The sequence below is a fragment of the Salvia splendens genome, chromosome 20 (assembly GCF_004379255.2).
Source record: "Salvia splendens isolate huo1 chromosome 20, SspV2, whole genome shotgun sequence".
NCBI classification, from domain to species: Eukaryota; Viridiplantae; Streptophyta; class Magnoliopsida; order Lamiales; family Lamiaceae; genus Salvia; species Salvia splendens.
This window is the reverse complement of record NC_056051.1, coordinates 21,218,033-21,232,055: the sequence shown is the minus strand read 5'-3', so window position 1 is coordinate 21,232,055 and position 14,023 is coordinate 21,218,033. Positions and strand designations below refer to the sequence as shown.

General features: G+C 39.0%; 2 protein-coding genes across 4 annotated transcripts; both read left to right on the top strand.

The window, feature by feature from the left end:
• Positions 1–3,431: 3,431 nt before the first annotated feature.
• LOC121781256 lies at positions 3,432–10,085 on the top strand. Of its 2 annotated transcripts, none has more exons than XM_042178996.1 (5): positions 3,432–3,589; positions 3,724–6,336; positions 6,505–8,262; positions 8,692–8,941; positions 9,095–10,085. In XM_042178996.1, exons 2-5 carry the CDS (start codon positions 3,847–3,849, stop codon positions 9,592–9,594), a joined length of 4,998 nt encoding a protein of 1,665 aa, XP_042034930.1. In that variant the 5' UTR covers positions 3,432–3,589; positions 3,724–3,846; the 3' UTR covers positions 9,595–10,085. The 2 variants fall into 2 exon arrangements, with proteins under 2 accessions (XP_042034930.1, XP_042034931.1); XM_042178997.1 differs by having other exon boundaries at positions 3,438–3,589; positions 3,786–6,336.
• A 499-nt stretch (positions 10,086–10,584) lies between these two features.
• On the top strand, positions 10,585–14,023 carry LOC121781898 (probable ADP-ribosylation factor GTPase-activating protein AGD14). 2 transcript variants are annotated; one of them, XM_042179593.1, is made up of 13 exons: positions 10,585–10,815; positions 11,183–11,244; positions 11,338–11,425; positions 11,497–11,558; positions 11,628–11,724; positions 11,817–12,260; positions 12,342–12,797; positions 12,880–12,993; positions 13,053–13,154; positions 13,229–13,315; positions 13,387–13,519; positions 13,595–13,643; positions 13,731–14,023. In XM_042179593.1, the coding sequence occupies exons 1-13, from the start codon at positions 10,717–10,719 to the stop codon at positions 13,840–13,842; spliced, it is 1,905 nt and encodes a 634-aa protein (XP_042035527.1). In that variant the 5' UTR covers positions 10,585–10,716; the 3' UTR covers positions 13,843–14,023. The 2 variants fall into 2 exon arrangements, with proteins under 2 accessions (XP_042035527.1, XP_042035526.1); XM_042179592.1 differs by having other exon boundaries at positions 12,339–12,797.

Sequence of the window (14,023 nt, the reverse complement as noted above, 5' to 3'; positions counted from 1 at the left end):
GTAGAATCTTAAGTGGTATGTGATACTTGTGTTGTGATCAATGGAAACTATGCATGTGCTTGCCTAAAACCCAATGATGGAAAATAACAAATAAAATAAAAGGTGAAAAAAAACTGCATTAGGAATTGCTTTATCAGCTTTGTTAATTAATTTGTATTTTACTGCTTGAATCAAACTATAATCATCGAATAGATTAATTCCACTCGAGATTTATTATTATAAGATGCACAAATTTCTGGATAGCATTGAGATTTGTTTGATTAGTGTTGCATTGAAATTTATTAGTCATGTAAACAAAGTTGAGGTTTAATTTTGTTGAATATTCACTTTTGCATTTAATATTGAAATAGCCTTGCCATTTTTTTCAATTGACTACCTCATGTTGATAACTTGATATCGTATTTTTCTCTTCTGATTGGGAAAACTGCTTACAATTATTTGTTTGTTTGGTAATTGTAACTTGTAATAAGTTGTTTGCTTTTGCCTCTTTCACGGTTACATCATTAATTGAGATTAACTGACTTAAGCACTTACAAATTTTGCTTTTTTATTATATCTCCATCTTTGATTTATGTGGAATATAATCTGTTATTGTTGTAGATTTGTAGTTGCTAAATAGTAATATTTCACAAAAATTATTGACTTTAAGAAATGTTATAGCAGAACAATTATGGTTTTATTTTACGTTATATTTGGACTTTTAATATTTTAAACTTTGAATACTATGTTTATTATATGGTTAATCTTTATAAATATATGATCGTTAAATTTAAAAATATACCTGATAATGCTCATTGCTCCATCCGTCCCTACATAATTGTCCACTTTGGTTCCGACACTGGTTTTAAGAAATGTAAAGGAAAATAGGTTGAAAAAGTTAGTGTAATATGAGTCCCACTTTTATATATTAGTTTTATAATAAAATGTGAGTGAAATGAGTTGGTGGAATTTAGGATCCACTTACCATTTATAGTAAAAAGTGAAAATGAACAATTGATGAGGGACGGACGAAAATGACAAAAGTGGACAATTAAATTAATGGTGGACGGAGGGAGTATTAGTTTTTGTCTGATTATCCTACTCGGCTAGTCCGAAACAAGAATGTTCATGATTAAAGTTGTGAGTTTTTAACCTGATAAAATTACAATCTAATTAGCTCAAAATTTCAGTAGTGCTGATCTAATTGACATTTCAAGTAATTTTCCTTGGCGATGGCAATAACATCTCCATCCACAAACAATAAATTCCCTCGACTTGAACTATTTTGTGAAATATATCTCGTGTTGCGGATGAGCTGATGACCCGTTATGGCCCCAATGTAAGCCAATAAAACCAATCAAACCCGACAACGGAAGTGACACTTGCACCGTGAAAGAGAAATAGTAGTTGATACTTACATGTAGCCGATAACATTGGGCAAGAATGATTGAAATGGTTATGCAAGGGCATTCGAGAAAAATTGGGTGACGAATACTTGAGTCACTGACAATCCAAGACTGCCATATCAAGGCACGTTACGACTGCCCCGACATGTTAGGCAATATTTCTACATGCAGCATAAGTGGAAAAATTATCCACCAGATGCATGGGGAAAAATACTAGTGATTGTGGAAGATCCAACCATCATCGTAGAGAGCAGTCATTGGCCAACTACTAATGATTTAACATGAGTTCTTTGGTGTCTATGGGTTAACGACGACATCAATGTGTGAAACCTCTATGACGTATTCATCAACCTGCACTATGGCTAGCTTTCATCACGACCTTTTCATGTTTAATAGACTAAAAGGGCTCATTTTGCGCAAAATAGTAGTAAAAGAAGAGATATGGACATGCCATGAATGAACACATAAGCTTCGACTCTGACATGATCTACTTGAAGAAATCTGGGCTCGCTTCGGTCCCCTCGATGATTAAAGTATTTTATTATTATATATTTTTAGTACGGAATATTATTTATTTGAACAATGTATTTTTTATTTCAATCAAGTAATGGTTAATGAAATTTTAATATTTTTCTATTATTTGTAAACTTATTGCATTGAAAATTATTACTATTAAAATTAATAAGAAATGATGAATAAAAGAAGTAGTCAACTAATACTCGAAGACCTAGTACTTAATGGTTGTTGAATGTTGATGGTGTAAAAAGAACACATGAATATATAATGTTTATATATTCCAATGTTATTATGAATAGGAACAATGTTAGGTGCACAATATTTTACTACTAGTAGTACTATTTAGCAATTTTTTTTTTTCAAATTATAATGAAAAACCCCCTAAATTCCACATTTCGAATCGACAAATGATATATACCCACGTGGGATTGATAAAGGCCAATTTAAAATGAATTGATCCCTTTGATTAGAGTTGTCAACTGGCCCGGCCTGGCCCGGCCCACCAGTGAAATGAAGCGGGCCTGGGCTGGGCTCATTAGTTGAGCTGGGCTCCAATTGGGTCGTTTTGTAAACCTAGGCCCAGGACCATCTGAAGCCCAGCCCAAGTCCGACCAGGCCCAAGACCAGCTCAGGCCCGGGCCCATCAGAAGCCCATCATCTATAATTAGTGTTTTTTAATATAATTTGGTGATTAATCACTAATAATAGTATATTTCCCTATTTATGCATGTAATCTTGTGCACGAGACATGTTAATTTTGTCTATAATTCCAATTTTTTTGGTGTCTCCGAATGGATTCAAACAATAATAGTTTAATATCAACATAAGTTTCCAACTAAATCCTGATTGCAATATTCTATTTTGACTACATCTAATTTTTTTTATTATATTTTTTTATCTAAGAGGTAAAAAAGATGGTTCTGAAGTTTAACTTTAAGAATACCTTGATATTTGGTGAATAATTATAGAATTCTTTAAATTTGTTAGTTAGTTCATATACTTGGAGTTTTAAAAAGTGCAACATCGACTCATGTGTCGTCATCTACTAACAAAACTAACAACATTAGTTTTTCCTCTAGTTATACACTTTCTTTTAAATAGAATAAAGATCATGAAAAATATTGTTAATGCAAAGTCAATAAAATAAACTTAAACACATTATTTAAATTTAGATTTAGTTAATGAGACATAAATACAAGTTACCATATATTTTATTCTTGCATATAATACATTTACGATATCTTTAAAATACATAAATAAAAATTTTAAAAACCCAGCCCAGCCCGAGCAGAGCTAAGCAAAATTAAAAAAAAGCCCGGCCCAGCCCAGCCCGTTTCAGGCATGGGCCTGAGCCTGAGCCGAGCCGAGCCTCAATATAGGCGGGCCTCAGCGGGCCCGGGCCGGGCTGGCCCGACCCACTTGACAACTCTACCTTTGATCGATTATTTTGCCAGCTGACAAATATACAAGCCCTAATTTAACAAAAAAATTTACTAATAGTAGTAAAAAGAAAAAGGTTTTGGGAAAAAAATGAAATAGACAAAAAAAGCAGTGAATCAAATTAGGGCTTCAAATCAAAGCTGAAATTTTCTCCTTTTCCCCATTCTCTCAATTTCTCCCCAATTTGAACTCTTTCATGCTCGATCTCCACTTCTCCTATGGCGTGGTCGCCGTAATACTGATTACAGGTACAGTTCATGTGTGTATGTCGCCGGATACATACTTGCATGTTTAATGTCTGCATTTATTTTCTTTCTTTTTCTTAGTTTGCCCATCAAATCGGCGTATTTTGATAAATGAATTGCCTTTTGGTGTAATCCAGGAGAATTTGATGGGTTATTTATGGATATTTTTCGTTTTCTTTCCGTGTGAAATTTGTGGCAGATCTAAGTGGGACATGGAAACAAAGGGGTCGTATAGATTTGATTGAATTGAGTGATTATTGATGGAAATCAGCAAAAAGAAGTCTGGTGGCGCTGAAATCCCTAAGAAAAACCGTTCATTAGATCTCAAGAGCCTCTATGAATCCCAGTTTTCTCAAGTGAGGAATAGTAAGAAGAAAGTTTGTGATGAAAATGATGGGGAAAATGTTAAAAAGAAAAAAAGGAAGAGTAGGAAGGAGGTTCCCCTGAGTAGTCTCGAGAGTGATGCTAAGAAGAGTAGGAAGGAAGATGTAAATGGTGTAAAACCAGAGCTAGATTTTGGAAAAAAATCGAAGGACGGGAGTGAAGGTCTGCATGACATCTCGTTGCCTTTGGGAAACAATGGAAGTTCTTTTAATATCCCAAAGCGTCCACGGGGTTCTGTGAGGAGGAAAAAGTTGAAAACTGATCAAGGTTCTGAGCCGACCAGACATTCTGATTCTGCAGGAGAAGAAAAGGCTGAAGTTACTAAATCCGAGGATGGGGAGGCCATCAATGACCGATTAGCTCAGGTAACAACCCCTCTATTGGGTAATGACAGTGTTTCAACTGTGAAATCCAAGAGAAAGGTAAATGGTTCTAGTTCAAAATCAAAGCAGAAGTCTGATTCCATACCGGTTGTGAAGTCTAGTGGTTCTAATGTGAAATCAAAGCAGGAGGTGGGAGCTGAAGAAGTTAAAGATATCAGGAATAGTGAGCCTGGTTCAGCTTGCCACACAGGGAAAGAATGTAATCCTGTTGTAAATAATAAAGTTCCACCGCGTAAAAGAAAGCAGAGCAACAGTCAGAAGAAAAGGGATGTAGTAGTTAGCAGTGGTAGAGGTGGTGTGGAGGCTAAAACTAAGAAGTCTCAACCTTCTATGGGTAGTTCATCAAATAAGCTCTTTGTTGATTTTGTGGATGAGGACGATGATGATGAAGAGAATCTTGAGCAGAATGCTGCAAGGATGCTCTCCTCTCGGTTTGATCCAAGCTGTACTGGCTTCTCATTGAAGAAGTCTCCAGTTTCTCAGAAGGCCGATGGATTGTTGTTTTCATCTTCATCTGCTCGGGAATCTTTTACCCGACAGGCCAAGTCGTTCGCTGATGGACCGTCCGCATCAGCTGATGATCAGAGCAGAAATCTTAGACCCAGGAGAGGAAATGCAGGGAAAGGCATCCCAAGGAAACGGCGCCATTTCTATGAGATTCTTTCCCAAGACTTGGATCCATACTGGGTTTTGAACCGGAGGATAAAAATATTTTGGCCACTGGATGAGAGTTGGTACCATGGCCTTGTGAATGATTACAATTCGGAAACTAAACATCATCACATAAAGTACGATGACCGAGAGGAGGAAATCGTTAATCTCCTAGATGAGAAATTCAAGCTTTTGCTTCTCCCTAGTGAGGTTCCTGACAATTCGAAAAGTAAGCAGAGAAGGGCCAAAGATTTACATAGTGGACAAACAGCTCCATCAGCAGGTGATGATAGCTGTACAAGGGACCCTCTTGATTCTGAACCCATAGCTTCATGGCTTGCTAGTCAATCTCATCGTGCCAAAGCTCCACCGAAATCTTTAAAGAGACAGAGGACTTCACAGAAGCACCTTCCTTTGGTCTCTTCATTGTCATCTGAGAAAACTGACTACTCAAATAGTGATGTAGTTGACTCAATGATATTTAGAAGTAATCCAGATTGTGAATCTGCATCAGTGGATAGCTTACTTGATGGCCAAAGGAGTAATAACTCTCTACATACACACACATCTCCAAGTGAGAAACATGTGGTTTATGTCAGGAAAAAATACCGTAAGGCAAGTGAAGGAGGTAATTCTGTGTCTAGAGCTGTTAAAGCGTGTAGAACTTCTCCATGGACTGTACCCCCACTTTCCCCTGATGGTGTTGGCTGCCGACCTTCTAAAGGAGGATCTGGCAAGCTACTATGGTCGTTTGATTGTCAAGGCAAATTAAGACTGAAAGATGTTGTTCTGGAATCTGACCAATTCAAATTTGAGATTTGCCTACCTGTATTACCATGTCTAGGGACTTCATTTGAATCAGGGAATTATTCACTGCTTCATGACATACTTATGCTTCAACATGGGGTGTTGGTGGCCAGTTCTCCTGCTGTTGTCCTGGAAATGCTTTTTATAGATACTAATTATGGCATGAGATTTCTCTTATATGAAGGCTGCCTGAAGCAGGCTGTAGCTTTGATCTTCCAGATCTTGATCGTGTTTCGTCAATTTGATGAAAAGTGTAATGACGACGTGAAATTACCTGCAACCTCAATAAGGTTCCAACTTTCTAGTTCTCAAGATCCAAGGAAGCAGCATGTATTTGAATTTTGCAGTTCCTCCAAGCTAAAAAGTTCAAGATGGTTTTACCTGGACTCGGAGATTCTGCAACATTGTTTGCTCATTAAACAACTGCCCATCTCAGAGTGCACGTATGACAACATTAAGGAACTTGAATGTGGAAATTTCCAGTCATGCATACCTTGTGATGGTTTAAAACACTCGTCAAATGAGGTATTCTCTTATCTTACTTATTCATATGGTATTTATACTTTTGAAATAATGGTTTATATCACTCTTTTTTCTCCCTTACTGTGTATGTCATAGCTATAGTTACTGGGGCCTGGAAATGGCCATGGATCTGTTATTTAACAGTAATGGTTCTCCTTCTTTCACTTCCAGGGTTTCAAAAAGAAATATGTTTCTGGCATTTTGCCAACGGGTGTTTCCCGAGAAGCCCGTAATAAAAGGCTGACTCAGTCTGCTTTTAGTCTGTCCGCAAAGCCTGGAAAAGTGCCTCAATTCGTTCTTTCCTTTTCTGCTGCACCAACTTTCTTTCTAACTCTACATCTCAAGCTACTGATGGAGCATAGTTTTGCTTCGGTTAATCTCCAACATCAGGATGCTCCCTGCTCTTCAGAAAGTTCTGATGCTATTTGTCAACCAGGTGCAGAATGTGCTCGATTTAAACCCAGATTCAGGGCTCTTCAAAATGGTACTGCTGGTAATGATATCAGAAAATTAGATGCTAAATCTCCTGGTCTCAATGGTTTTCAACAAGATTCAGGAATAGGTGTTGTCTTGGCAAGCAATGCTGCTGAGGATGCATGTTCCTCTCAAAAAATCCAGAGGGAGAATCCCGAGAATGATGGAAGGGGTGGATGTCTCAAAGAATTTGATGGAAATGCATCATCCAAAATTATTAGTCAACCATGCCAGCATGAACCTGGGAAAGAAGCGCAGCAACTGATTGATGCACCTGGAGTTTCATCTGTGCCTACTTCAATCACATCTCAAACTCCTGACCCCAGGATTAATTCCACACCTGGTGCCATGAGAGTTGAGATTCCATCTTATGAATCAAGGCAGGCCTCTGATGTGGATTGGAATGTGCATGATGGATTTATGCATAAACCCAACACTATCGGCTTCAGAAGCTCATGGCAGCATAGTGGAAGCAACTCTGTTTCTTCTCCATTTGGACATAAACCCCCGGTGTGGCCTGATGGAAGCCTAAACTTCAAGCCCAATGGATTCAGTAATGGACCGAAGAAACCACGCACTCAAGTTCAATACACATTGCCTTTGGTAGGTTGTGATATCAGTGGAAAGCAAAGATCGCCAAGTGCAAAATCTCTTCCTTGCAAACGAATTAGGAAAGCTAGCCTGAAGAGGATATCTGATGGTTCTGGTAACAACCAGAAAAATGTAGAGTTGCTTCAATGTGTTGCAAATGTACTAGTCACCAATGGGGACAAAGGATGGAGAGAATATGGGGCACATATTGTGTTGGAAGTTGATGATCATAATGAATGGAGACTGGCTGTGAAACTTTCTGGGGTTACGAAATATTCCTATAAGGTTAAACACATTTTACAGCCTGGGTCCGCCAACCGCTACTCACATGCTATGATGTGGAAAGGAGGGAAGGACTGGGTACTGGAGTTTCCTGACCGGAGCCAGTGGATGCTTTTCAAGGAGATGAATGAGGAGTGCCACGACAGGAATATCCGTGCTGCATCTGTGAAGAATATCCCCATCCCCGGAGTACGGATGGTTGAAGAGAGTGATGACGACCATGGAAATGAAGCTCCTTTTGTTCGGAATCCTATACAGTATATCCGACAGGTCCAAAATGATGCTGAAATGGCAATGGATACCTCACATATTTTATATGACAAGGATAGTGATGATGAACAGTGGTTGATGGCACACAATAGTCGTGCTGACAAACATGATGAGATATCTGAGGATTCCTTGGAGAAGGCAATAGACATGTTTGAAAAAGTTTCATATTCTCAGCATCGGTTGAACTTCACAGATGAAGAAATTGAAAAGCTTCTGACTGGAATGGGGTCAATGGGGGCTGCAAAAGTCTTATATCAATACTGGATGGAGAAGAGGGAGAAAATCGGCATGTCATTGATAAGACATCTGCAGGTCTGTTTTATATCGCTTGTTATATCTAATACTATAGTGTCAAATAATTGCTCACTTTACTATGAATGACTTTTTAAATGCGTTTTAGCAGTGTCTCAATGCACGACTTCTTTCAATTGATTTTAGAAATATAATGATTGGTGAGATGTATGCTTTAAGTTGATCTCAGAGGTTTAGTGCGCGTAGGTAACTGATCTCAGGCGGAATATATCGGGCTTTTGGATCATGCATCTGATTGAACCCATCACATTAGGTAGTGATTGACAAATCATTATAAAACTGAATACGGCTCTTCTTTTCCCAAGCTTGTCGAGCAAACTTAACATACAAAAATACAGCTTCAGACTTAACTGGCCAATATAGTATAGATATACATTTTCTTTCTTATTGTTGTTCTTCGGCTCATTGCTATCACTGTATTGTATTCAGCCTCCACTTTGGAAGAGGTATCAACAACAGCTGAAAGAATGGGAGCACAAGATTTCTCCTGGATTATATGCCTTGTCTGCAGGTACTCAGGGGAAGGTTCCTCCTGAAAAACCACCCATGTTTGCATTCTGCTTAAGACCACGTGGCTTGGAGGTTCCCAATAAGGGTTCGAAACAACGGTCTCACAGGAGACTTCAAGTTTCTGGACACCATCATGCTTCCATGGCTGATCAGGACGGTCTTATTTTTGGTAGTATTCACCGCTTTCCTGTTGCAGTTGTCTCCATGATTATGAATAATTATACCATTGCCTTTTTTCCCCTTTCTGGAAGCCATATCCATCCTGTCTTTTCTTCCATGATCATCTCTATTCTTGTCACCTATTAACAATCTGTCATGGCAGGGAGGAGATCCAATGGTCATGTTTTCGGACACGAGAAGATGTTATACGCAAGCAGTCTTCATCATGACTATTCCGATGTTTCACCATCAACAAGGCTACTGTCTCCACGCGATGCGCATTTCTACTTGAGCACCGGAGCCTCAGGCAGCCCGAAGTTTTATAAAAACAAATCAAAGAAGCTCGGATCATACCCCTCTTATAACAACCAGCCCTACACCCCGAGGTCAACAGGGAAGCGAAATGCAATCCAGCAATGGAACACAGGTGTGCCTGAATCACCTGGTCAGTGGCCTTATTTCCTTGAAGGACCTGACAGTCCAGATCTCCACGAGTTACGGTTACGCGATGCATGTGGCGCAGCACAGCATGCACACAAAATGGCCAGGCTGAAGAGGGAGAAGGCTCAGAAGCTGTTCTACAGAGCAGACCTAGCTATCCAAAAAGCCGCGGTTGCTCTGATGAATGCAGAGGCCGTAAAAGAGGCAAGCGACATCAATTAGAAAAGACAATGTGGTTCTGGTTCGTGTGGAGGAGAATAACTCTCCCATCAGCCGAGAGGGCACGATCCTATCATCGTCCTCGTCTCCGCTGTGGGTGCATAGAGAGTCGCAGCTTTCAGATACGTGGCTTTCTATACTTTGTCCATAATATAAAATAGTAGTCATTTGTAGCGTGATGGCTGGGCAGGTATTTGTAGATGGCGATTTGTCACATCTGCCTAGTCTGATACAAAGGTCTCTCGGCTGTATTTTCACTGTCAAGGGCATTTTTGGTAGACGCATGTATTTTTCCAGCCAAAAAATGAAGCAAGAGGCGCCTCAAATTTTAGAATTCTCAATCTTTGTACATAATTTTTTTTGTTGCCCTTTTCATGGTTTTCTAATCTCTACTGATATTATTAACCTACTGATATTAATTAAGTACTACACTATGGTTGTCAGATCCATCAAAACTGTATGTCAATTACTCCAGGAAAGAAACTCTTATTTTATGCTTTTGATTAGTGCTCTCTGATCATTCACGAGGTGAATCCCAAGTAAATATTTCCCCAAAAAAAGAGTGAAAAAGTTCTATTTGTAAGTATAGTTATTTTGAAGTTTGTAATTTTCCCCTTTCTCTTCTTTGAATTGGGCGGAATGACTAATGAAGGATAATTTTTTTTATCCTTAATGCAAATACTAAATTTGCAAAAGAAAAAGAATATTTAAAAAATAAATAAAAATAGTAATTCGTCCCAAGGAAGAATTTTGGATCTTTACTTCTATTACAAAATCTTGAATATCATTACTTTGTCTTTGGTATCAGCCATAATACAATCAAGAATACTAATTGTTATTACAACTATCATTAATAATGTGAGTGCCTAAAAAACAAAAGGCAAACCAACCGTCAAAACCGCCAAGATTCCCTCTTTGCCTCTCTGCCTCTGCTAACATGAAATCATCATTCTCATTCTCTTTTCTCCTTCCCTCCTTCCACACTCCAAACTACCTTTCCTAATCCATTCACCCATTAATTTAGGGAGGGTTTCATCAATCTTGAAGATTTGCATCTTTTGATTTTCTTGATTTTCTTTTTTTGGTAGTTTTTGTTTAGAGGGTGAGTAGGAACAAATTTTCAAAATGCCTCGTCGTGTGAAGGAAGAGGAGAAAGTTGAGATGATCATCCGCGGCCTTCTCAAGCAACCGGACAATAGGAGATGCATCAACTGCAACGCGTTGGTATTATTCATCTTTCTTTTTTCATTTTTATTGGAATTTCTAGCTCATGCTCATTTCAATTGAATTGTTTTGTATTGGCAATGATCTTTTGTTTGATCATGTGAGATATACTCATTATTTGATAAGTGAAACTAATACAAATGGATTATGTGAAGAAAATCTCTGATTTGTCTACAAACAACTATATTCTAATCATTTAGCTAATCTCATTCCTATGCTTGTTTTCCCTTCTCTGTCATGTGTTACTACCGTGAGATAGATAATGTTGAGGATCATGCAAATATATATATATATATATATATATATATATATATATGTATGTTGTAGACGAGACGAATGAACCTAATACGCATTATTGAATGATCAGGGGCCGCAGTATGTCTGCACAACTTTCTGGACATTCGTCTGCACAAATTGCAGCGGAGTACAGTAAGTTTCGTTGAGTTTTTGATCAATAAGAATACAGAAACATCACTACTCATTAGCTGTAGTAAATTCTGACTCGTCTTTCTGAAATCACAGCCGGGAATTCCAGCATCGCGTAAAATCAGTGTCAATGGTAAAATTCAGTGATGAAGAAATCATGTCTCTTCAAGCTGGAGGAAATGAGGTCATAATCTGCTTTTGCTTTATCAGACTATGACCCTAACATAAACAATTTTCTCTGCATAATTTTTTCAGAGGGCAAAGCAAGTTTACTTCAAAAGTTGGGATCCTTATCACAAGACTTATCCTAAAAGCAGGTATATAACATAGTTATTGAATTTCCAGTTTATTGTCATCCCACACGAGGCCTATTTCTGCATTTTCAGTAATATTGAGAGGCTTCGAGAGTTTGTGAAAAGCGTTTACATTGATAGAAAGTATGCCGGTGATAATAGCTCCAACAAGCTACAAATGGCCCAATCAGTAAGCCTAATGCTCAAACACAGTTGGATCTAATTGATCACAGAATATAAATTTTGAGGCGCGAAGAGTTATGCATTGTTTCAACGCTGCAGGAACCAAGAAACGCCTTATGTGAGTGGCCGTCTGAGAGGTCTCGTTGGGGTAGAAGGGATGACTATGTGGGGAGGTCTCCGGGTAGCAGTAGCTGTGGCAGAGACGAGTTTCGTGACCACAGTTTATTCGAGAGATCTCTTTCATCTGGTGGGTTGAATTTGAAGGATTTCTTGGAGGAAAGAAGTGCAACAAACAGCGCAGTGATTCCAAGGTCTATCAGCAACAGGAACCGTTCCACTCATTTCGAGATAATTGATGACAGGTTTCGAGAAGATGGGAGTGTGAAACGCTACGACAGGAACTCTGGCTCTGGAGGCAGGTCACCTTGCTCTATAAGGAGTGCGTCAAGTCTCTCCCCTGTCAACGCGTTTTTGGGATGCAAATCACCCGATCTACGAGTAGCTGCACTCGATGATCATAAGGCCTCTCCTACAGGTCACGAGGTTAGTTAAAGTTATAGATTAATGTGTCTTTAAACATTGAGCTTCAGAAATGTTATGGTGTTTGTGTGATCATGGCAGAAGATTGTTGCTGCTGCTGCCTCTAAAGAGAAGGAAAACGAGGCAGCAAATTCAATGAGCTTGATCGATTTTCTTGATGCAAAACCACCCGAGGCTAACGAGCAAGTGGCTTCAGAAACTAGCAATGAAAGCAGAAGCATTGTTCCTATGAATTCAATTGAGGCTTTGCTGTTTGAACTCTCGGATCCCATGCCTTCGTCTCCAGCTAGTGCCTCTGAAACATCTCTTGCAGTTGCAACTGTGAACAGCGCGAATAATGCTACTGATGTCGAGACAGAAGAAGCACCCGGGGTACCTGACTACCCTGAACCTCTTGCTCTCACTGTCATGAAAAGTGACCAACCGTTGCATAGAGACGTCACCAATCATGTGATGCAGCATGTCCACACACATCATATAATGCCTCCCAACACTACTACTATACAAAGCGCTTCATCCGTTGAATCTTCATTGAATGAGGTAACAAAAGTAATTTTTTCAAGAAAATTATCTCACTTGATCATGATTATTTTCTGTAAAGAAAGACGTAATTTCTCTGCAGCAAGGGTGCAGATCACTTTCACCGGATGATCTGAGGCGAACGAAGAGCGTTTCAAACGTGCAATCATTAGAAGCTGCCAATCATTCACCTTGTGCTAGGAAGGAAATCCCAGAGGTATTAATCCACTTGTATTATCCTTTCCATAAGCTTATGTATATATATACATTGCGCAGAATCTTTTCAGTTCGGGTTTCGTCTCGTTCAATCCACCAGTCGCTGGATGGCAGATGCATCTGCCTCATGGAGGAATGCAATTCCATCATCATCCTGCAATGGTATGCCTCAAATAAATCTCAAATCTTGACGTTTTACGGGTACACATCAATCCAAATGTGTCTTGTTTCAACAGCATGTGGCCACGTATCAGAATCCCCCGAGACCAAGGAATCCCTTTGACATTGATGATGATGACAGAATCCAAATTCAAGCAGCAACAGTAAGCACAAACAAACAGTCTTTTAATTTGTGAATGTGTTACCTTACCTAACTCGTATATGCTTGGTCTAGTTCACGTCTATGTCACCGTTGCACGGAGCTCATCCAAACATGTTGAATCCAGCAGCTTCACAGCCTCAGCCTTCACCTTATTATCTATCTCCTCAACCATACATGACCCCATATGGCATGAACATGCCTCAAGGTATAAATAAAAGAAAGAATCATTTTTTTTGAAAAAGTCCAAATATTCATGATTTGATGCCAAACCTGCATGTAGTTCCTGAAGCTTACATGGTGCAGCTTCCAAACAACATGCTTCTTACAAGGTAACATTGCAACTCTTTCTCCAAAATAGTTAGTTTTAGTAATATTTACATGGGAAATAATATCTCCTAATCAAGATCTGTTTGCAGGCCAGAAGGGAATGGCAACTTTGGCACAAGCGAAGACGCCTTTGCTTCCCTGAATCCGATCAGACGCTCCTTGCCTAGTTCTCCGTTGCCACGAGGAAATCCATTCGGATGATGGCTTGAATGGTCGTGTATTGAGATACAAAAGTGTGTTGCCAGTGCCATGATGCTGTTACACTAAAGATTAGAAATGGAGGCAATGTGACACATTATATGATGATGATGATGTTGTTGTTGTTGTATACTCAACCCTCTCCTATATAATTGAAAGCTTTGTTTATTTGAGACACACTCAA

Excerpts from the sequence above, each read along its gene's own strand:
- LOC121781256 (XM_042178996.1), top strand. The coding sequence starts at position 3,847 with ATGGAAATCAGCAAAAAGAAGTCTGGTGGCGCTGAAATCCCTAAGAAA. Across the intron at positions 6,337-6,504 it reads TAAAACACTCGTCAAATGAG|GGTTTCAAAAAGAAATATGT; the intron begins GTATTCTCTTAT and ends TTTCACTTCCAG. Across the intron at positions 8,263-8,691 it reads CATTGATAAGACATCTGCAG|CCTCCACTTTGGAAGAGGTA; the intron begins GTCTGTTTTATA and ends TATTGTATTCAG.
- LOC121781898 (XM_042179592.1), top strand. The coding sequence starts at position 10,717 with ATGCCTCGTCGTGTGAAGGAAGAGGAGAAAGTTGAGATGATCATCCGC. Across the intron at positions 10,816-11,182 it reads GCATCAACTGCAACGCGTTG|GGGCCGCAGTATGTCTGCAC; the intron begins GTATTATTCATC and ends TTGAATGATCAG. Across the intron at positions 11,559-11,627 it reads AAGACTTATCCTAAAAGCAG|TAATATTGAGAGGCTTCGAG; the intron begins GTATATAACATA and ends CTGCATTTTCAG.